The sequence below is a fragment of the Glycine soja genome, chromosome 11, assembly GCF_004193775.1.
Source record: "Glycine soja cultivar W05 chromosome 11, ASM419377v2, whole genome shotgun sequence".
Lineage (NCBI taxonomy): Eukaryota > Viridiplantae > Streptophyta > Magnoliopsida > Fabales > Fabaceae > Glycine > Glycine soja.
In genome coordinates, this window is record NC_041012.1 from 1,857,012 (window position 1) to 1,881,039 (window position 24,028).

The following is a 24,028-nucleotide window of genomic DNA, read 5'->3' on the forward strand; positions in this document are numbered from 1 at the left end:
TTCCCACATTTTGCAGGTGCCCCAGTTTGAAGCTTGGCAAGGACTCTGGCTGCCTGAAGTGATTTAATAAAACAGATGATCATAAATCTTAACTGGATAAAAAGTTACACAGAAGGTTCATAAACACACGAATTTTTAAACAAATATTATGTACTACAGGCCAAACCAATGCAGAATTCACAAATTCGTAAGAACCTCCAGTATATGCTCAGTTTCTGCTAGCATACATATAAATAGCAACATAAACAAGAGGATTGCATTAGTTTGGTACTTAAGCTTCAGAAGTCCCCCAGAAAGGTTCAACCTCCCAATTTATGATTTCAGAAGACGTATCACTTTATTAATACAAACCAAAATGAATACGGACATGTCTCTAACTAAATTTCTGCATTCCTTGTATAGATTTATAGCACGAACTAGGAAATTAGAGTATCTAATAAAAAGAAAAACAGGAGATTTATTTACAATTTTAGAAGGTTGACCAAATTTTGTAGTAGATTCATCCTTCTCAGTAACAATTGTGTTTTCTTTATGGTGATGTCTGGAATGAGGTTTTGTTTCCTGAAATTCAAAATTAGGGGACAAAAACTTGAAATATTCTCATACTGAAATACCTACTCAGATACTACATCTTCAAGCTGAACAGACACATACATATATGCCACGCTTCTCTAGTTTTTCATCATTTGCATCTGTTGAAGTATTCTTGGAAACTGTGTTATCTGTACTATTCAGCACTGGGAGAAGCTTTGATGCCTGTAGATGGAAAAAAATATGGTTCTATAATTTAATTTAAGCAAATGATAAAATGAAACCCAAATAAAAAAGAACAGAAAGAAAAAAGAAATTGTAAAAAACTGTAGTGATAACACTAATGAGAACCAGATTGGAAACACATGAAGCAATATGTGGCATCGGTGCAATCATTGGTCGTGGAGGCCACTGAATTCTTTTTAAGTTTAACCTCTGTACTCCAGGTTGGCCATTGTTACCAGATTGGTAAGCTCTTTGATTATCTGAATTTGTAGTGTTTAATATAGCCGCGTCACTTGAAACAGTTATAACACCAACAAGCTCACCATCCTCATAAAGAGGAGTTTTTGTTACCATTACCATAAAGAGGACATCCTATTCCCTTCTCCCTCTCTACAGGGTTCAACTTTCATTAAAAACAATAGCACCGTGAATATTCACAGAGAATAAAGAAATCGCCAGAAAGAAAAAAACGATACAAAGAAGAAGAACAGTGCAGCATCTATGATGTATTATTTATTATACCAGTATACGATCTCGGCAGAGGGAACTCTGAGCACGTGAACGACGTGGCCCATGCACTTCAATACGGTTGCGTGGGGACTTCCGGAGAAGAGGAAAGTAAAAAACCGCCAAACCGCTTTGAATCTAATTTGGCGATTACTGTCACTTCTGCCAAACCGCTTTACGTAGAGTGTGCATGTCTGGGAAACCAATTAGATACACACACCGCATTTCTATAGTAACTTATTCCTCACTTTCCAACCAAACACAGCATAAAGGAAAGTAAAAAACCACCAAACTGCCTTTGAATATATTTTGGCGGTTACTGTCACGCACTAGCACACCCATAAATTATGTATGGGCAATTAGAGAACGATAACAATAACAATGGCATTGTGTTCTGCTATCACCCTAATGATCATCTTCATACTTTCTTCCTTCCATGTTGTTGGAATTCAAATCATCTCCAAATCGAAGCTGGAGAAGTGCGAGAAGAACTCCAACTCCGACGACAATCTCAATTGTACTACCAAAATCGTACTCAACATGGCTGTTCCCAGTGGCTCGGTAAATAAATCACATTCACATTACGCTCCTCATTGTGTTCCTGTGTGTTGAGGTTGTTGTTTTGGGATTTTGCAGAGTGGTGGAGAGGCGTCGATTGTTGCGGAATTGGTGGAAGTGGAGGAAAATTCAAGCAGGAAAATGCAGACATTGCGTATTACTCCTGTCATAACGGTCAACAAAACTTCTGCATATGCCTTGTATCAGTTAACATACATACGAGTATGATACTTCTCTTATGTTACTTTTATTCACTCTCTGTAATCTACTTATTTTTGTTGCATTAACAATAACTTATTATCGTTATTATTAATTTATTATTATTATCTTTTGTGGACTAATCTATCATCATTTTATTATGGTTTTGGAGAATTATTTTTTCAAAGCAAATTGCCATAAGAGGATTGCGTACACGTGGATGTAATATTTTGTATGATTAAGTTTGTGTTACTCGTTTGCAGGATGTTCCTTATAAACCTGAAGAGTATTATGTTAAGACACGCAAATGCGAGCCAGATGCTGGTGCAAATGTCGTGAAGATATGTGAAAGGCAAGCCATGTTTATTGCTATTTTATTATGAACTAGACACTGATTAGAGTTTAGACAATGCTAATTTCACGGCTTGGTTTCTGCTACTTGTGTTGCAGACTGCGAGATGAAGAGGGTCATATTATCGAGTACACTCAGGTGGCCTTCTAACTCCTAATTTTCAAAGAAATTATTCAAAGGGAAGAATAAGAAAAAGACATTAGTGTTTGATCCCACCTCCCTCAAATATTCTTTGGCATTTTTACCTTTCACTGCTGATTCGGGTTTAACATATCTCTCTTTCCGTCTTTAATGTAGCCAATATGTTGTCCATGTGGGCCCCAGAGGTGGATGCCTTCATCATGTGGAAACTTCTGTAAGTGATTTGATGTTGCAACATTCTGTAAGTTTTTAGGAAACACAAAACTAACAATTATGGGTGAAATTGTTTAACCAGTTGACAAATTGACAAAAGGAAAGGCCAACACTGCACATTGTGTGCATTTCCCTGGTGATTGGTAAGCATCCACCATCCCCGTCCTTTTTTAATCCAATTGTGATTGATTTGAGCCACCCTGATTTATATATTGTCTTAATTGGTTTTGTGCTGGACTTAGGTGAACATATGGAAACCATTTTTACATTGAACCGTTTACATATACAGATCAAAACCCCATTCTATGTTATCTTGTCAAGATATTTGTTTGAAATCTTTCTGTTTTCATTGTGCTTGAACAATTTCAGATTATCTTTTTTTTTTCCTGTTAGTTCCAGATTTTTAAAAAGTGTCAGTTGCAATAATCAAATAGGTTTAAGTTTGTTGTAGTTTTAGGGATTAGATAGAAAGGGGAGAAAAGTGCGGTGGAGTATATTGATGTATTATACCCCTAGCTATATTATATTAATTATATAGGTTATGAAAGATAACTAGTAAAATTCAACTCTTAACACTGATAATGTACGAATACTATAATTTAACTCAAAAATACTGCTTAATATTAAATACCCTGATATTCTAACAATTTTATGAAGAAACATTGTTATTTAAGATTAGTTATAGTGTAGTTTTTTCATCATGTCATGTTTTAATTGTAATCACCTCTAAAATTTGCCAAAGTAAAAAGTGGTTTCTTTGTTTTAATCATCAGTCACAACTCAGATTTCCTTTTCTCTCTCTCTCTCTCTCTCTCTCTCTCTAATTCGATTTAGGTTTCATGTTTTTGGCATTGGGCAGCGAACATTGGGATTTAGTGTTCAAATACAGGTGAAGAGTGGAACTAAAGTTTCGGTATGTAATTATTGGTTTCCTTATGCAACAATATTAAATTTAAACCTGACAAGCATTTTTTTCCATAGACTATGTATTTTGTCTCATGATGCTGGATATGTTGGTTTACAATTTTCTACATGTTCTCTTAGTTTTCTGATTTATTCAAATGTTGGCTTCTGCATCAAGTTTTTGGTATCACATTTCACATAGCATATAACAGATGCAAATGCACTCAATGAGTCATGTCAGGAATATTTTTTTACCATTTCTGTGTATCTAACACATAATTTGGCCGGCAGGAAGTGGTTGTGGGTCCTCAAAACAGAACAGTGATCTCTGATGATAAATTTTTTAGGGTTAATCTTATAGGAGATTTTGTTGGGTATACAAATATACCATCTTTTGAGGATTTCTATCTGGTCGTACCAAGGCAGGTATGCTTGTTTGACTGGTTTCACCGTAATTGACCTCTATTGACTTTAGTTATAACAAAATTGAGGTTCAATTAAGATAAAGAATTGGTATGTTAGATTGGTTTCTTGAATTTTTTGTTACTTAAAAGTTACAACTCCCCTTTAGATACTTTTTGGATATTGGTCTTTTGCAAACAAATTGTCGAACATGTTTTTATGAATTGGAATATAATAAAATTTTACAATGAATAATAAATGGCGCTAGCTATCTTTACAAATATCAGAGAAATAAATTATCAAAAAAAATCAGAGAAAAATAGTGTAGAATGCATTGATTGAATCAATTATTATTATGTTTGTTAATCGTACAATTCTAAATTTTGAGAGGTCACTGCATTGTGGATAGACTTGAAAACATGGTCATGACTGTTATTTTTGGAGTTATACAAAATTATACTTCCTCGTGCACAATTAATGTGACACAAAAATACCATTTATTGCATATTCCAATCAATGGTGTACAAGTATGATATAGTATTAAGGGACTGATATTTAATGTAAGGCTATATGAACCTCCTTATCATTCCAGGTTATGTGAAAAATGGTTTTTCCTCTTCAAGCTCTTGTTTGTATGTTGATTAGCTTGGAGGTACCAAGATGTGTTCTTGCCAAAAATGTCAACATTGTAGCTATATGCATATATAGCTACTCAATGAGGTTACACAATGAAGAATTCTTGCAACCTGAAATCATATTAGAAAAATATAATTATAAGGAGGCTGATATATTGCAATTGCAAGTCTGTAGAGCCGTGTGCTCTCTTTAGTCACAGCAGTCTCCTCCACTAGTTTAGGCATTTCTTTTAATGACTGACCTTATTTCCCATTTTTAATGCAAATCACACACATTAATCTTGGCATTACTGGTGTGGTTATGGAAGAAAACAGTGATGAACTACTTTTACATACTTTCGACATGATTCACAACTGTTACAAGCTTAAACAAAATATTTACAATTTTTCTTGTGACAGGGCAGCCCTGGGCAACCACAGGATTTGGGGAGAAACATTTCTATGTGGATGCTGCTTGAGAGAGTGAGATTTACCTTAGATGGTATTGAATGTAACAAAATTGGTGTCAACTATGAAGCTTTTAATCAACAACCAAACTTTTGCCCTTCTCCCTTTTGGACCTGCTTGCATAATCAATTGTGGAATTTTCGGGAGGTTGGTACTTCAACAATAACTTTTTTCTTCTTTAATTCTTATTCTCATCTTGCTTCATTTTTGTCATTCTCTTTTCACTTCTATTTTTGCAAAATGGATTTGGAGAAAAACTTCATTGATAGTCATTGAAAATTTGAAAGAAACTTTCTTGTCCGTAACAGGCTGACCTGAATCGAATAAGTAGGAATCAAGTGCCACTCTATGGTTTGGAAGGAAGGTTTGAAAGAATAAACCAACATCCAGTTACGTTGCAATAATGTTGTATTTATATTTAATATGGTGTCTTCTATTAGAAATTATTTATTTTATTTTATTTGTCTGCAGAGTGCTGGGAGTTATTCTTTCTCCATAGGAATTACAGAGGTTCTTAATACAAACCTTGTGCTAGAATTAAGTGCGAATGATGTAGAGTATGTTTATCAAAGGTATAATATTTACTTGGTATCTACATATGATTTCAAAACAGTCACGAATGACTTGAAACTTTTGTTCTTTTTGTAATATTTCCATGTGAAAGTTGATGTGGAAAATTGATTTGTTATCTTGAATGAGATTGTAAGATGACAAAATCATTTTGAGATGTTGGACTTTGTAGTCATTCACTGACAAAATTGTTTTACCATATGATGTTGAACTCTATTTTTCTTTTCTTTTCTTTTTTGGTGGGGGTGGAAGGCCGTTACCTATCACTTTTTCATATGCTGAATACGAATTGCCAATAATGAAGTATACATAATGAAGTTCCTGATCTTAAATGGATGTATACATTTTGAAAATGAGATGGGCAGAGAAAATATTTGAAAAATGATTGTGAGAAGTTTCTGCAATGTAGCCAATTTTGTTTCTATTGATGCTAGGGTGTGATTTTTGGTTTTAGAAACCTATAATGTCCAGCAGCATTATTGTTTTCTTAGTAAAAAAAGCTTTTCTAAATTTGTCTGACATGGTTCTTTTTCTCTAGGAGCCCAGGAAAGATAATAAGTGTTAGTGTCCCTACATTTGCAGCCCTAACTCAATTTGGTGTTGCTACAATCACAACTAAGAATACCGGTGAGGTGGAAGCGTCATATAGTTTGACGGTAGTCTCCTTCGCTATATTGTATTTCATGGCATCTGTCTTTGTTATCCAATGCTCCTTATACTTGGACAATGGAATGTTTGATTTGATTTATTTTTTTGGTATTCAATGTTAGATATGCATTATATTAATTTCTATACTTGTGGCACAGTTCTTTAAGGCTTGAAAGTGTTAGTGGAGTTCTGTTCTATTTTTTTTCCTTACAATGTCTGATAGGAAACTGGGTTGTGATAAAATTTTTATAAAATTTTCTGACCTGTGCTCATTGTTGATATGAGGACATGATTGTTTAATTATCATGGTACCTAAAAGTCGCACACCAGATATCACTTCCTCCTTGCGTACCATAACATTCAGGGGCAAAATTATTGTTTGGTTAAATTATCTCTAGTTAGTTGAATTGACTGCATGACATGAATAGGAATTTAACAGATGCATGCTACTCCTGATGCTTTAGTTTTATTATTATGGTTACAAAATTAGGTTCAAATATATTTGAGGCTTGCATTGCAGTAATTTTCCTTAGGGTCCAACAAGCTGTAGTTTTAGCTTTGCTATATTGTGTTGTCTTGTAGTTTAATTGCTCCAAGGATATCACCCTGATGGAGGTATTATGCTAAAACATATGCTAGAAGTTTGTTTTTTGCCCCTTTTTGTTCTATACTTTCATAGGTATTCTATTATGTTTTTTCTTGTTTGCTTGTAAACATGGTTCAGGAGCAATTTTTAATAATGAAGCCAAATGAGGTTACAACCCAATCATGCAAAATCTACCCAACCACTGATCAGGCTTCAAAATATTTTTGTGCGGGTAATGTTGAAGCTTTGGATTTATACGTTGTTATCTATTCCGAGGATAAGAAACACATTAACATTTACTGTGTCCTTTTTTGGGTTTTTTGGATGAAGCCGTACTAAAGGATTCTGATTATAATGAAGTTGATAGAGCTGAATGTCAATTTGCTACTACGGCAACTGTTCTTGACAACGACACACAGGTATGTTCTTTCCTGGTACCTGAATTTAGTATGCTTTATTTTCTATGACATGAACACAATGGTATTATTTAATCCATGTATCTGACCCAGATTTGTATTCTCATAAAACGTGAAACTTGCTCAAATCTGGATAGTATGTTTCACCATTGCCCATTGGTCTTTTTATCAAACTTTAACAACTATAGTTATTTTGAACTGTTGGACAGGACGACAAAGAAGATTTTACAGCAGTTCTTTTATCTGCAGTATCACTACATAAATACATTTAAGATTTTGTTTCTAATTACTTAAAATGGTTGGTAATAAGCTCTAGGTAATCAATAGCAAATCAGTCTGAGTCTGAGACATGAATTTGATATTGTAGAATTGTTCCCCGTAGATAAGTTCATTAGAAAGTTAGTCTTCTGATTCTTCACAAAATATGCTAATTATTGGTGATGTTATGACAACAAATTGTGAAATACTAAATCATCTATTACTGCAGGGTATGCCTTTTCAACCACAAGAGACCAGTATAAATAGTTTCTTTGATTCTATCGAAAGCATATGGAATAAAATATGGACAAGCTTAACAGAATTTATCACTGGAAAAACTTGTAGGTATTATCTTCAATTATACTTTTCATTTGCAAGTTATAAAATTTAAATCCCAACATTTAAAATATAGAAAATATGATTTTCTTGAAATTTTGTATATTTTATTCATGGGGAATATTGAGTTGCTTTGATCAGTATATGAATATATATTTCTTTATCAACACCACCCACATGTTTCGAAATTCTACTTGTCAACCACGGATGAGTAGCACTGGCTGCTGTGAACAAGTGGAATGCATTTTATTTTTCATGAAGGCAATCATTCGAATATTGTCATTAATAACATAAAGGATTAAAACTAGGATTATTTTATGCACAAACTATTATTCAACAATCCATTCAGTAACAGAATGAAACAAAAGTTAGTGCACTTATTCGAGATTGTTCTTTAGTTGCATTTGGATAAATTTTTTTCGTATTTTCTTCATGTTCTTTGAAATGTGGTAAACTGATACTGAGTTTGTGCCATATTTCTATTTTTAAGTGATTTAAATATTTTGTTATAAACTTGAGTATAAATCACCTACAATTGAAGCAGGGTATTAAAAGATCAATAACTATATGTTGCTTTCTTAATCATAACCTTTTCTTAATATTGATTCATCTGTCTTAACTAATTATTTGATCAAATCTCTTCCTTGTTCCTCGGTTTGGGTGGGAGAACAGAGAAAAATGCTCTGGGTTTTTTGACTTCAAGTGCCACATACAATATGTTTGCTTGAGTTGGGTAATGATGTTTGGTCTGTTTTTGACAATTTTTCTGACAGGTATGACTTCTATTCAATGTCCATTAGTATATTATAATTTGAAAATTCAGCAGAACAACTTAAAATAAATACTCTCTTCTTTGAATTGCAGTGCTTGTGCTATTATGGCTTTTGCACCAGAAAGGTCTATTTGATCCTTTGTATGACTGGTGGGAGGATATCTTAGGCGCTGATGAACAAATCATCATGGATAAACGTAAATTCAAAATTGACAAGGGGCATCACCATATTCATGAAAACAAACATCATAAGCAAGAACATTGGCACTCTAACTATAGTGCTCAAAATAGGCGAAGGACCACTTATGAGCATATGCACAAGCGTTCTGAAAGGAACTTTGATTATTTTGATGATTTACACCATGTTCATAAAGAAATGCACAAGTATGAACATAAAAAACAGAATATGGATAATGTGCAGCATATTGTTGACCATCCTGCACATCACAAACACAGAAAGAAACGGGATAGCTCAAAGGGGGAGTTAAAGAGATGAAGCTAAAACATGATAAAGTGAGGCAAGAAAATTATGACAAACACAAGTTTGGCTAGATGAGCCAGAGTCTGAGTAGATTGAAGCCCGAATGTATAAGTTAATGTACATACTTTTTAATTTCTGACACTAACGTTTTAGAGCAACTTGTTACGTATTTCATAGAATCATATATAGTTACGGTTTTTATCCTTTTACCTTCTCCCGTTTCCACTACTAGTCTTCCTTCTTGCTTTCTCTTACTTTTTAATAGGGTGGGGCCGACAACAATTGAGGAACAAAACTTATTGAAAGATAGATTTAGAATGTTATGTACATAAAAGATATTTTTATAGGAAGGAAATAGCTAATCTACAATTTGATCCATAAAAGTAAGGACTTGTGTTGCTTTGGTTTGTCAAATGGCAAACTTCCTAAAAATTATAACTTATTAAACAATTTTATCCTCGATTGACTAGTTTATATAGACTAAAACCTTTAAAGATGCAACTTGCAAGCAGTAAAAATGTGACTTTCAAAGAGAAAATTGTATATTAACTCAGGATATAATCTGAAGCATTTACACCCCTGGTTACCAAATTACAAGTTTCCTTCCCTTCCCCCTCATTGCATTTTTGCAAGGTAAGGCACGTCATATTTTGGTTTTGACCCATGTTTTTCATAAAAACCCTGTAGTATATCGAGAAGAAAATCTAATAAAAACATAACTTTTAAGAGACCTAATCAAAACTGAGTGAGAGATCCTTATGGTTACTTTTCTGGCTTCCATAAGAATTTCATTGTCTTGTGTTTCTTGAAAATGTCAAACCTAAATTTCTACCATATATGAGTCTCTCTTGCAGAGTTTTGGTTTCTAATTTATAATGGTATATTATGGTTCCTGCTGTTTCCTTTGATCTTTTTTCATGATCTGGACGTGAAAGCCATTTGGAAACTGTAAACCCGGAGTTCGAAGGATGTTTCCTCCTTTGATGGGTCGCCACCTGAAATATTCATATGTTAATTACTTATAGAGAGATTTTGCATGTCAATTTAAGTTCACACGCATGGCGTTGTCATTTCATGATCTTACCTGTACTTGGTTACCAAGCTATGAATAAACATAGCCATCTGAACCTTAGTGAAGTCCGTTCCAACACAAAATCTCATGCCTCCGCCGAAAGCCATGAAATGTTTGCTGGCACCTTGTAGTTCCACTCCCTGAAAGCCCATTTTTTCGGGGTCACTAAAAGTGTAAAAGAAAGATGGAAAGCTAAAATCTAAGTTGCTTGAATATAGTTATAGTCAACTGGTAGCTCCTAGCTAGTAGTTAAAGCAGCTTTTTTTTTTTTATCATTTTTTTGCAAAATATTTAAAAACAACAATAAGGCAAAACAAAATTAGACTTTATAGTCCGTGTTTGGATATCCGGTTGATTTGCTGCAGCACGCCATTTGAGGCAGAAGCAAGAAAGATGATGCTTCTTCCAAAATGAGGTTGAACACAATCGGAAGGTGCACCGGGAATTCAAACACGCGTATTATTATTTATAAAAAATAAAAAGCATTTTTTTTTTCAAATCAAACATGCCTTAGACGCACCTCCCATCTCCATGGGTTGAAGGCAAGAGGATCCTGATATTTGTCTGGGTTCAAGTGCACAGCCGGGGGACACACCATAACTGCCCAACCTGCTGGTATGGTATATCCTGCATGTATGTATTCGTTGTTTGACCAAATGAAGTAATGTTGTCAGAATTGTGCGCTTTTCCCTTAATTAAAATGCAAGCTATGCATGTGTGCACTTATGGACTTATACGTTACATTCTATTATTTAAATTTAATAAAATTGAATTTTCTAACTAGTCCAATAATTGGTTGTGTATCAAAGCCATATATCAAAAACTGTACTTTTCGTAATATGAATGATTTATTCTGCAAATAAGCAACAATCACATATGACATACCCTTAAAATTAATTTCCCTCAGTGCCTTTCGGAAGATTCCTGGAACAATATTGGCGAGTCTCACGGTTTCATTTATGAACTGCAGATCGTCACGGACTTTTAAATGAGATATGTACTCGTAGAAATTAACATTAAAATTGTGTCTCATTATTGAAAAGAAAAAGATAATGAAGAAATTATTGATCCTCCACCTGAAATGTGAATGTCATTGACTTGTATTCTTTCCATGTGATTCCGGAGTTAGGATCTTCACGTTGTTTGAGGATGGCTTCATGTTCCTCCTAAAAGGCACAATACCGAGGGTCTTTTCATTTAGTGTAGAGTCAAAACACGAGGGACGTAAAAAAGAAAAAGCCATGAAAGTAGGTTTTAATAATATTTTTAACATATATACTTACTTGTAATCGCTTGAGCACTAAGGGATTGTCCGAGAGTAATTTTATGGCATAAGTGAGAGCGAGAGAAGTGGTTTCAAAGCTTGCAAAGAGGAGCACAAACATGAGGTCCAGAGCGATCGCTTCAGTGAGGATTGTTCCCTCTTTCTTAAGTTCTTCAACAATATAGTCAAAGAAATCTGTTTGCTGTTTCCTTTGCATTCTCCGTCTTTCCTGCAGCATGTTCTTCAGCATCTTCATTGCCCTTTTCCTACCCTGAAAAATATCATAAACAAATGTTACTTTTCAATCTTTGGCATCGTCAAAAGAAACTATTTTGTATGATATCTTTTGTTTTTTGTTTTAATTTGGGTTGGCCTAATATATAATACTAGTCACGTTATCTTAGCATCTCCAATATAATTCTAATCATAGGACTAATTACAAGTTGCTTAGGATTGCGCCGTTATATAGAAAGAAAATTGGTTGAAGTTGTCAAATTCATGTATTATTGTAGGATCCACCATAAGTGAATTAAACAACTATATACCGTTGGAGGTGCGCTTTTATAATGGCAAAAATTTCAAAGGAGGAACCCACATATATATAGCATATGAGGTGAAGTAAAATTAATGACTAGCGTTGGTTGGTGATGGACTTGACTTACCTGCAGACATTTGTGATAAGCTGTTCCTTGAATGTCTAAGGGGAAGGAGATGAGTCCTTGTATAAATGCAACAAAGTTGTCCCTTAAATTCTCCGAGGACTTAGTTGAATCATAACTGATGAGTTTTTTCGCGGTCAAATCAAATATCATCTGCATGGGAGAGCATATACATAGCAAACCATGTTAGAAATACACGGAATTATAGAAAAGGAGACAGATGAAAATAAGAGTACTAGTTAACTAGTGTAATAATGTTACCCTTGCTGTTGCTTCCTTCAGTTCAACACTGTCCTCACATGACCACTGCTCTAATGTTCTGCATGTTGTTTGTTCAAGTTCTGGGAGCATCTTTTTAAGGCTTTCATGACCAAACAGATTGAGCACCATGTTCTTAAGGTACTTATACATAAACCCATGTAAGGAGCCAACATTTTGTTTCCCAAAGATTTCTGTGAATGTGTCTGGGTACCAGCTTTGGAACACTTTCCCCTCTTGTTGGAAGATGAAGTGATTAAGATCAGGGTCTGTTGATACTACAACTGGTCGTCCAACCAAGTTGGTCTTGAAAATTGGTCCATACCTGAATGACTCAAAATGGATATTGATCATATATAATAAGTTTACTTCTTTAGAAGAATGTTTCTAATATTAAGTTGAGATTAAAACACACGCACACATATATATACCTTTTCATTCTCTGCTTTATGAAAGGAGGAATACCAGAAGTGGTGTTAGGGGAGAAAAACTGAAGGGACTCACCCAGAAGGGGGAAACCCATTGAACCTGGAGGGAGTTTTCCATTGCAACTAGGATTTCTCCATCTATAAACCCAATGTGTTATGCCTATAATAACCAATGCTCCAAGACAAAGAGCCCACATTTTTATTTTTGAAAAATAAAAAGGAATGGAACTCGTTAATAAGAAGAGAGGAGATGATAATAATATATAAGATTAAAAGAGTGAAGTAGTGGAGAAAAGAATGGACAGATTCAGAGAGCCAGAAATGAAGAAAGTGGGTAAGGAGGGAAGAATGGGCAGAAAGGAGTAGAAAGTGCTGGCAATGCATACCAGAATCTCAGAAGATGTTCTTAAATAAGCAGGCCACTACTTAGAACTAGTTGAAGAAAAATAATAATATATTAATTTCGGCTTCCTTTGGTTTTTGGTGAAGTTGGTTGTTCTAAAAAGCTGTACTAGTAGTTGGAGATAGATTAGAATAATTGGAATTATATCTGTCTAATAGACCACTTATTGCTATGTCAACGGGGCATATATGATGTGTCCAAGGGCCTTGCATGATGATATATATGAATCTTACCGGATGCTTCCTCTCCCCACGTCTTCGCTCTTGGAAGGAAACTTTTGTTTTTTTTCATTATCCCGAATGCTGTAAATGGTCCATGTTACACCAAACTGAAGATGAAGCACGAGGCAGTTTTTTAGGAGATTTTGCGGGTATTGCCTAGATTTTATTAGGTTTTAAAGAATCTCTCTGACCAAACTAAGCATCTCAAGTAAATCTTTCCTTGGATCATTAAATGCTTCAAGTAATACTAAACTTCTAATTCCTTTTGTCCAACTTGAAATCTTTCCAATATCTATGCTAAATTCTCAATCTCACTGATGTTGATGCTCGATCTGTCTATTAGATCTTTTTTCCTCTGCAGCTAAATGGATAACCTCATCCTAACTAAAATGTAATGCCTTAAATCTCAAGATATAAGTTATTAGTGATTCCCTTCCCATTGCCCCCATTGGATGGTTCTAGTGAATCCAACTACTATTCAACACGGTCTTGTTATTAATTTTGGAGACAAAATTAACAGATGCTAATCTAGCTAGGTCAAAAGAGAGGATGATACAGTATTAATTTCATCTGGTACAAGAGTTTAACTCATTGAGCGCCGTCCCATCTGCCCATTGAGCCACGGACTTTACCAATTAGCAGCAATTACCACAATATAGGTAGGTCACTGTGAATAATGGCCGAGCATTTTGGCTTTTCAATTATCTTAATTTGAATTAGGTGTCACTAATAGAGTACTCGATGACTTTTGTAGATAAATTCCTTTAAATAATGTACAGATATTTTATGAGTTACGAACTATCAACATCTTCAAGGTCGTAGTCTGTAAAGCTGATCTTTGACTCTTTGTTGCCAGAATAGTACAGTACGCTGTATTTGGATGCTCTTAGATGTTTTCTTGGAACTGTAGTATATGCTTGGACAATATTTCTTCTTTTAAATAGTTTAAGAAAGCATACATTATGTAAAAAAAATTATACTTTTAACTAATTAAAAATTATCATTGATGTGATTTTTAATTATTATAAAAATTAATAAACTTACATGTTTGTCTGTGATTGAATTATACTGCATATATTATTTATTCTTTATAAAATTTATATAATTGCTAAAAACAAAACACCATTTAATATGATATCACATACAACTCAATTACACACAAACTCTTAAAATTCCAATATAATTGTGATTAATACATTGTCCTGTTCTCTTTTATTTATTTATTTGTGGTGGGGGGTTGGACGGGGTGCCAATTTATCCATTTCTAAAATTTGATATCTTCCATGCTTAAAAATTAAAATGATTGAACAGGTAGTCTTGCTGTAGGATGACATAGATTGCTTAACTGTTTGGCATAAACTTGAAAAGCTACTATTGAGAAGGAGCAAAACAATGTCAGACCAATGAATCTTATTTAATTCTAGTTCTCAACTTGTTTTATAATGAATATTGTGAAGATGCTATGAAGTCATCTAAAAGGTTTGTTTTAATTCTCTCCATACTCTCTCTCCCTGTCTCCCCACTTTTGTTTTAAAGAATAGACTAAAATGTGTATGGTTTTCTAATAACTATAGGATATTTCTAATGTTTTGTGGGAATTGGATGGTGTATAAGGGTCCTACTTGTCTGAATTTATGGCATAAAATCTTGAGGTGGGTCCCCAAATGCAGCTGGTCCAATTCAAAGAGATATCCTGCAACATGTTCAACCCCGTTGGTTCACTTTGTTGAGTGTACCGATATATCATATATAGTTGACTCACTATTGATTAATATGTATATATTCAAAATTTTATTCACCAGGCTTCATTCATATTATAGTGTAACTAGACACAGTTACGTACCCGTCCGGTGGTTTGGACGTTCCAATATCTGGGATTTTTTTTGTCAGTGCAGATTTATTTTGACAAAAAGTTTATATATTTAAAGGAGGTCCGCCCCTGTACAAAACCTGCAATATAAACGTACATATGGGTCACAGAGTCCAACCATAATAGTTAGTTTCATTATATTTCTAATTAAGTAGCTTGTTTTCTAATTATGTATATAAAAAAGATTTTATTAAAAGAGACAAAATCTATTTAGAGGATTTTTTTTTTTGAAAGGTACTTAGATGATATTTATGCTTTGAAGATTAGTCTCATAGTTTTTAATTATGAAAATATCAGGCTTTTGAAATATATATAAAAGTAAATTAGCAATAGAAATTATGAAATAGATACAGATGGGTCTTAAGAGTCCAATACGGCTTCATTATGTGGTACAGGGAATAATTACAGAATGGGGCATCCTAGTTTTCGATTGCTAAAAGTCCAAAGCCATTGGTGATTAGAACTTCCTCAGATAATACGAGCCAAAATAGAAGTGGTAAAGCTAGTTCTGTATCCCTCATTTTTCAGCTCTTTTTATACTTGCATGAGCCATGAGGTTTTCTGACAACAATCTCTATGACAAGGATATATAAGAAAAGACTGAAAAATGTCATTAATATGTTTTTAATCCTATATTTTCATATCGATAAACTTAGTAAATTTAGTCCATTATTTCTATATAAAAAAAGATAAATATGTTTTCAAAGTTAAAGAGAAATTGAATTCATATATTCTAAAAAAAGATAAATATGTTTTAGAAGTTAAAGAGAAATTGAATTCATATATTCTAATGTTTAATTTTTTTGTCAGAAACTATTTATTGAATTTGTTATTAGTTGCTCTTTTCGTCATTTTTTTAATTTATGGACAACTTTAGTCCGTTCTAATTTTAATTGCTCATATATTTAGTTATTATGATTTTTTTAATTGTTAAAATTAAATTCTTCACCTCAAATTTATCTAATAATTTAAAATATAGCATAGGTGTAATGTGACATTGAAAAAATATTATAAAATATTTAAATAAAAATAAAAAAAACCATAAAAGTGGCTTCGAAGTGTTTATTTTATGTATTGATTTTATTGTTTTTATTTGTTAAAAATATTTTATACATTTTTCTTTTTCGTAATCTATATAAATCAATATCACATCACATATCCATTATTTTCCTATTAATTACAGCATGAAATTTAGAATTAGAGACTTAATTTTAATAATTAGAAATTATGATAAAAAATATTATTAATCAAAATCACACATATATGTTAATGTATAGAAACAAAAAGATGCAATTTTTTTTTTACTTTGTCTCAGTTATCTACTGGGCTTAATTATTATTTGTTTGGCAATGCTGGGTTTAATAAATAATGTTTCTCAGCATATGGAGATTTTGTCCAATAATTAATGATTTCATAAAAATTTCAGCGTGTAAAAATTATTTAATGCGGATATAACTTTGATATACTTATTACACAAACGCCACGCCAGTGAATCTTACATCATAAATCATAGATTTAATGCATAACAGATTTAAATTAACAATTAATGAATAATTATAAAATGCAAGTCTATACTTGCAGGATGCATGTGAATAACGCTGATACAATAAATAGTTGTATGTTGTGCTGTATACGAACCAGAGATTTTTTAGTTTACTTAAATATACAGTGGACACGTTACACATAGCTGCCTTCTTACAGTTACCGAAATAACCGCACGTGCGTTTGCGCGTGCATACCTGCATAAGGTGGGGATCGAATTAAGATTCATGAGAAAATGAATTTTTAGAGCTTAACATTAAAGAGTTTTGTACTAGTTGGGACGAGGTTCTAAATAATATGCTCGTAAATCTCTAGTCTCATATAAATCATTTGCTTTTGATTGAATATTGGGGAAGAAAACTAATTTAAATATGTATTTTAGTCTGTAAATAGTGTTGCGAAAATTATATTTCTTCAATAATTTTTTTAATTTGTTATTAAATAATCACATTGTCTTTAAAAAAATAATGGCATAACTAAAGCAATTAAATCCTTTAATTTATACTCCATTTGCTCCAATGGAATGAATGGAGTACAGTCATGAAGACTAGGAAAAAACAAAAAAGCTTAATCCGTAAATCAAATAATTGCTAGAATTCTGCTCCTCGGAACACATGTTGGACATGTTATCTTAGCATAAAATGCTTAATAATAGATAACCTGATAATTGGCGAATTTAATATGCCAGGTTACCCACTGAAAGCGATTTACTTAAGATTAAGGTCTCTCTCTCTCTCTCTCTCTCTCTATATATATATATATATATATAATGTGGAACTAAGATTAATATAATGTTATACATAGTTAACCGTATCAATCAATGATCAAGACACTATATATTATTATATTCCTCAATATGGAAAGTTCAATCCCTGAAATGCAAGTCTCTTAGTTCTCGATCTCAAGTTCCTTCTGTCTGCCTTAGTATATTACTCCTTTCATTTATTTATAATTGTTATCATTATTCAAAGAAAAATTTGTTTTACTTATCTACATATCTAAAATTATATATTTTTATATAAAAAAATAAATTCTCTATACGATTTTTTTTATAAAAAAAGAGGGCGATGGTGCCTGGGGCCACCCTCGCTCTACTTAATTAAATCTGTCCCTGATAATTTGTATTTGCTCTATGTTTATTTAAAGCTATTCACTTGGACTCTTTGCAGAATAATTATGTTTTTTAATAAAACAACAAAAATCTGTTTTATTATATATTTAATGAGCAAGAAATATAAATTAAAAAAAATTGTTACAATTATGCAATTGTTTATAATGATATATACTATTAACTTCGGTGTCTAGAGTTTAAAAAAAAATGGTAAAGGTGCGTTTTTTTGGTAAAGATCGAAAATTTATTTTAAGCACTTGAATGTTGGAAGTGATTTTTTAAAAATAATTACCAAATTAAAATTATAATAACATAATAAGTATTTTTTTAGAAAATAAAAATTTATAGTGTGAATTTACCCGCACTCAAGCGATTTTATAGTGTTGGAAAGTTTTGAGAAAAAAAAACATATTTAAACGCCTATAAATGAGGTGACCCATGACAGGAGTTATAAGAGTCGTACGTAAATTATGGAGCAGGAAAACAAGACCCAGTCCACAACTTGATATAGTTCCTAGATAGAATGAAAGCCTCCATTTCTATGCAACAATGCAAAGCAATCTTATTTCAGGTTCAATGATGAAATTTGCCGGCCGGGAAGACGGACATATTTCTCTAATTAACATTGCTCCTGTGTATACGTAATAACTCTTGGACGAGCCAAGTTTAACGTTAATATTGGATTATCTCCATATTTAAACAAAATAAGATGTAAATATAGCGTAGGGTTAAAAAATAGTTTTAAAGTGTAAAATATTTCCATGGTAATTGTGTCACTTGGTCAAATAATTCTTTGGTCATTACGGTCATTAAGACATTGGCCTTTCCCAAACCAAGGCTAACATGTGTCGCCATTTTTTGTTGTTGAATGAACATTTGTTGCCTTTTAATAATCTTGGTGTGAACATACATTAATTATGAAGCCAATCTAATCTAATTATATTTAAGCGATAATTTTTTTTCTTCTTAAAGTTACTTTTTTAAAAAAAGGAATATACTTATTTCAATTCATCCAGAATTAATGATTGGGTATAAAAAAAACTTAATTATTGTCCCCAAATTGGGGTATTTTTTTTTTTAGTTTCTGAAATTTAAAAATATTTTTTTTAGTTTCTAAATTTTGAAAAACTATTTTTTTTTTATCTCTGACATAATAAATTGACAGTTTTCAAATGTAAATTCAAGCATTTTGTGGTAATTTTTTAGTACTTTATTGTAGTTTTCAAATGTAAATTCAAATGGTTAAAAAAAGTTAATTTAAAACAGTTAAAAACCATCAAAAAGTGTCAAATTATTAAGTCGGGGACAAAAAAAAATGTAATTTTCAAAATTTAAAGACTAAAAAAAAAATTTAAATTTCAAGGACTAAAAACATACATACCCAAAATTCAAAAACTAAATCAATAATTAAACCTAAAAATAAATATGCTAAAAACATAGTTGCAAATATGAAATCCAGATGCCCTAGCTAAAGACTGAACAACTTGGTTGATTTGTCTCCGAATCAAACTTATCCTAAAGTTTGTAAAGAGATTCAATATTTTGGTAAAGTTACTATTAACCACATGTTTTTCTTTCATATATATCAAGTATTTTGAAAAGATGGAAATTTTAGCAATGTTTATTAACCTATTCAATTCAATACAAACTGCAATGAAAAAAAAAAAATAGCCAAACAAATTAAAAATGAAAACAAAAAAAAAAACATTTTTACAATTAATTAGATTGGAATTTTTAAATCTAAAATAAATTAAACTTTGTTCTGTATTTAAGAATATCCAATTTACTGTATAAATAGTAGTAAGAATATCAAAATAAGAGATTATTCATTGTATTAAATATTTATTTTATTATATTCTCGTTCGAGATATGACTTGAGCGTCATAATACTTTGACAAGTATCCCGCTTTCTTGACTGATGAATATTGGATATTTGATTACCCATTTTCAGGTACATTCAATAATTAATTATATGGTCATATGATCAATAACTTATACTAGCATATGTTATTTAAGGGATTGTAAAATTATTTTTAACTTACATGCAAATTGAATTATGTTATGAGTTCTATATGAGATGTGATGTTTGGTATTAAATTATTTTGTGTATTTTATCATTTATTTTAATATTTAATTTTTAGTCTCTTTTTTTAAAATCCAAAAATCACAATCTAATTTAAAAATTTTAAATTGGATTTCAAAATTAATTTGATTATAAAAATAAAATTAAAGTAATTGAATTTGATATTTTGTCTCCAAAATTAATCCAATTTAATCCATAAACAGCTACTTAGTTAGTAGGATTACTCCCATCATTGATTATAGTTAAACCACCAAACATCTTATAATCCCTCGCATTCAGGAGCGGGCCTATGCATTAGGCAAGGGGTCCATGGCCCCCTCATTTTTTTTTAAAATTTCATAATTAATATAAATATTTTAATCATTAAGTTTTTTATTTTGTTAATTTTTAATTATTAGATAAAATTTTACTCTACTTTAAAAGGCTTTGTTACGTGGTCTGTTTGACTTTTCTTTACAGTTCTAATGAATGTTAAATAATTATCCTTATAAAAATATAGGATAAAATTTGAAATTTAATTTAATTTTAATGTATTTAAAATTTTAAATTTTTTTTATTAGTAAAAGTGTAGAAAATATGATATTGATATTAACAAATTAATTTATGTCATTTCAATATTAAATAATTAAATAAATTTTCTTTTAAATAAGTATTTTTATTAACAAATTGCTTAACTTACAAATATTTTATTTCTCTTTCCTAAAAAAATTTACCCGTATGAATGGAAGATGATAGCATCTCAAAATCGCATGTAGATGATCTAATAATTTTTTTTATTAATTCAACATATCATATTCAATTATGTATTCAATATAGATTTACACAACTATATTATAAGAATTTAATGGGTACACATTAGTAATATAAAACAGTTTTATATTATCATTTAATCACAAATCATTATTTATATGATTTTTAAGTTAATTATTATAAAAATTAATAAATTCATTACACATTAATTTATTGATTAAATCATTATATAAAACTATTTTATACTATTAATACATATTTCTTTTTCTTACATTTTAATATTAGCATACATGTTTTTGATAGTTTTATTTGTTTTTTTATATATCTCATAAAAAAAGAAGTTTTTATTTATTTATTTTCATGTATGTTAATTTGTATTGTATGCATAAAAATGTAATTAATTTAAACATTTATTTACATAATTTAATTATTTTAATTTCTATTATTCACTGTTTTCAGTGACAAATAAAAATAAATTTTCAGAAAATTTGTCATTAATGCCTCTCCTAATTTTTTATCCTAAGTCCGCCCTGCTCACATTTCCCATCAAGATGTGACAATAAATAACCACTAAGACATCAAGATTGGTAATTATCACGAGGGATATAAACAAGTAAAGTCAAGTATTTGAAGGTTAAGTTTATCATTTTTTTTATCTCTTTTTTTATCACACATTTATAATATTTATATGCTTTTACTTTTATCTCTCTCATTAGATTTCAAATAGCATTTTTGGAGTCTGACATTATTTTTTGAAGAAAAAAAAATGGATTGTTCAAGTTGAACTTGATAAATGAGTCTAACTAAAAACTTAAACTTGGCTTAAAATTTGCATGGAAAGTGAATCCTTATAATATAACTTTCTGCCATTGTCCACCTCGCTCCTCAATCAATGCCATGATAGCAGCTTACCAGAAAAATTACCCAATTTTTAGCGTGGAAAATTCGGGCCACCTCAAATCAATTTTTTTTTTAAGAAAAAAAAGTTGTTTTAGAAAAATTTAAACGAGTTATATCAGCTGTGATGAAGCACATCGACTCACTTCATCAATCTAGCTTTTAAAACTCGAACATGCATGTGACAATTCATTTTGGTGGAGTCAGGTTCGGTACTGATATATTAATAACTAATAAGTACATTGCAAGTTTTACATATTTCGGCTTTGAGTGGCCAACTGCATGTTTGTAGTCTACCCATCTCACCATTTCAAGTTCCAACAAGTAATAATCTATTAGGATCTTGTCTTAAGGACATTATTAATTAAAAGAATCAATAATACAAAATTATTACTAAAAATTTCGTTAAAAATATATTGATTTTTTTACATGCTAAGAATTTAAAAATATATATTAAAAATCAAGATAAATTAAAATATTTTTTCATTTTTTTTTTTTGCATTTTCTTAGTCATTAATAAACTAGTTAACATTTGGATAGACTATAAAAGTCCAGTTGCTCAACCGACCAAAATAAATGATGCATATGTCTTGGATCTAGGAGTAGGTCTGAACACTCCGAATTCCAAATCTATATATATACTGAAGGACTATAGGGGCATGGCTAAGGCTAAGTGAGGAACAGAATACAAAATTACTGAAACAGCTGAGGATCATCAATTAATTAACAATGAAATATGTTTTGACTGTTTTTGTGTCATTGTTATTTTAATTTGAAGAACCTATACAGTATAAGGCATGCTCCATATATTCCGACAGGTCGTCCCCCTCGTGCTGTTAGTAAGTATGTCAGTTATCGACATCTCTTTCACCCAAGCCAACAACCCAACTCAAATACTAATCAATAACTACTAATATTTAAACAAGATGCCTTATCAATAAGTACGTATATGCGGAGATATATGAGCCAAATGTGTTTGAGCTATAACCTAAATTAAATGCTATAATTTGTAGCAGAAAAATTGCACTTTATTTTCATACATCAAATTAATAAGTACGCACAAGAGCGGCCAGAGAAGCACTACAGTATGATATTATGGCTGTCTAATATTCTTGTAAAACCTGCTTCTGACAATCTTTTTCATGTTTGCATGCAGAGTTGCATTATTCAAATGCTAACTAAATGCTTCATCCACGCAAATAATTTGTACAATGGAATTGAAGGGAAACTCACACTCATAGATATCCTGAAGTTGAGATTATATATATTAGGATCCTCATAAAGGCACCGAAGAAAATGATCATTTGTAGTCTACTTCCAACAAGTTATTGTTCTATTTATTAGGTTAAATTTTTTGAATAGGTTGCCAAAAGAAAAAATTATGACAATTTATAGCGATTTTAAAATATTGATTAAAAAATTACATGATTATGGATTTATTTAAATTTTCTTAGTTTATGGAATTATTTAAAAAATCTCAAATAGTTCATAGTTAAAGTTCAACCTGATCGTCTTCTATGAAATTATTTTAAATATTTTCAAGATTGGCAACTTCTTATCTCTCGTCATGTTAGCCGTCAGAATATGTTCACAAGAAGATCAATGAAATGACTTTCTTTGTTAAACTCCTCTATCGTCTGGCTTTTTTTTTTCTTATTTAAAAAAATTAATGGGTACTCAGAATTTAGCCATATGGCTCATTAAAAATGTATTTCATATTAAAAATAAGGTCAGATACTCAGTAATGCCCAATCATGTGCAGATTTCATTTTTATTCCTACTTTCTTTCTCACATAATTGTTTCTCTTTTTTTATAAGAAAAAATTATAACAAGCTTTTTTAAATTTTTGTATCAAACCAAACTGTTTTGTAAGTTATTTAGTTATTTATTTTAAATATATTTTTTGTCTTTATTATTTGTATAGTTGTTTTCAAATTTATTTAATTAATACTATTAAACATAAATGAATGTTTATAAATAACTAGTAAAATTAAGTTCTGTTGCATCGTGGGCCAAAAGCACAGACTGTTGTTTAAAAGACCCAATATGGGAGAGTCCATCGTTAACTTGTGGAGAGGTCTTGGAGGTCCATTTGGTGGATGGGTTAGGTAGCCATGGGGGTAACACTTGCATCGTGGGCCAAATCAAAGGTCCTGGTTCTGAGTCATCTCTTTTGTTTTCGTCGCTTACATTAAACGGCCATCGCTTGATGCTTCATTTTTTTTTCTTTTTGTGCAAAGAAGTCCAGTCCAAAAAGAAGGTCATGGGTGGTCTAATATGTACCATTATT

The 24,028-nt window shown here is 31.3% G+C and overlaps 2 protein-coding genes across 2 annotated transcripts; one reads left to right on the forward strand and one right to left on the reverse strand.

The window, feature by feature from the left end:
• The first annotated feature begins 1,644 nt into the window (after positions 1-1,644).
• LOC114376449 (protein HAPLESS 2-like) lies at positions 1,645-9,231 on the forward strand. Its single transcript, XM_028334568.1, has 18 exons — positions 1,645-1,824; positions 1,900-2,043; positions 2,283-2,371; positions 2,470-2,509; positions 2,669-2,726; positions 2,808-2,868; positions 3,560-3,638; positions 3,920-4,062; positions 5,070-5,259; positions 5,421-5,501; positions 5,584-5,684; positions 6,221-6,338; positions 6,913-6,945; positions 7,055-7,148; positions 7,247-7,350; positions 7,820-7,935; positions 8,599-8,699; positions 8,791-9,231. Exons 1-18 carry the CDS (start codon positions 1,645-1,647, stop codon positions 9,192-9,194), a joined length of 2,136 nt encoding a protein of 711 aa, XP_028190369.1. The 3' UTR covers positions 9,195-9,231.
• Positions 9,232-9,697: 466 nt separating this feature from the next.
• LOC114375513 (cytochrome P450 87A3-like) lies at positions 9,698-13,244 on the reverse strand. The gene is made up of 9 exons (XM_028333309.1): positions 12,864-13,244; positions 12,436-12,757; positions 12,178-12,327; positions 11,535-11,786; positions 11,328-11,417; positions 11,137-11,215; positions 10,772-10,878; positions 10,264-10,391; positions 9,698-10,174 (listed from the first exon to the last, which is right to left on the reverse strand). The coding sequence occupies exons 1-9, from the start codon at positions 13,055-13,057 to the stop codon at positions 10,063-10,065; spliced, it is 1,434 nt and encodes a 477-aa protein (XP_028189110.1). The 5' UTR covers positions 13,058-13,244; the 3' UTR covers positions 9,698-10,062.
• Between the last annotated feature and the right edge of the window lie 10,784 nt (positions 13,245-24,028).

What these genes read in the sequence shown, in the direction of transcription:
- LOC114376449 (XM_028334568.1), top strand. Translation starts at nt 1,645, where the DNA reads ATGGCATTGTGTTCTGCTATCACCCTAATGATCATCTTCATACTTTCT. An exon ending in ATATTATCGAGTACACTCAG is followed by an intron (nt 2,510 to 2,668) that starts GTGGCCTTCTAA and finishes TCTTTAATGTAG; the next exon opens with CCAATATGTTGTCCATGTGG. An exon ending in ATCACTGGAAAAACTTGTAG is followed by an intron (nt 7,936 to 8,598) that starts GTATTATCTTCA and finishes GTGGGAGAACAG; the next exon opens with AGAAAAATGCTCTGGGTTTT.
- LOC114375513 (XM_028333309.1), bottom strand. Translation starts at nt 13,057, where the DNA reads ATGTGGGCTCTTTGTCTTGGAGCATTGGTTATTATAGGCATAACACAT. An exon ending in CTTATCACAAATGTCTGCAG is followed by an intron (nt 11,787 to 12,177) that starts GTAAGTCAAGTC and finishes GATATTTTTCAG; the next exon opens with GGTAGGAAAAGGGCAATGAA. An exon ending in TCAACCCATGGAGATGGGAG is followed by an intron (nt 10,392 to 10,771) that starts GTGCGTCTAAGG and finishes ATGGGCTTTCAG; the next exon opens with GGAGTGGAACTACAAGGTGC.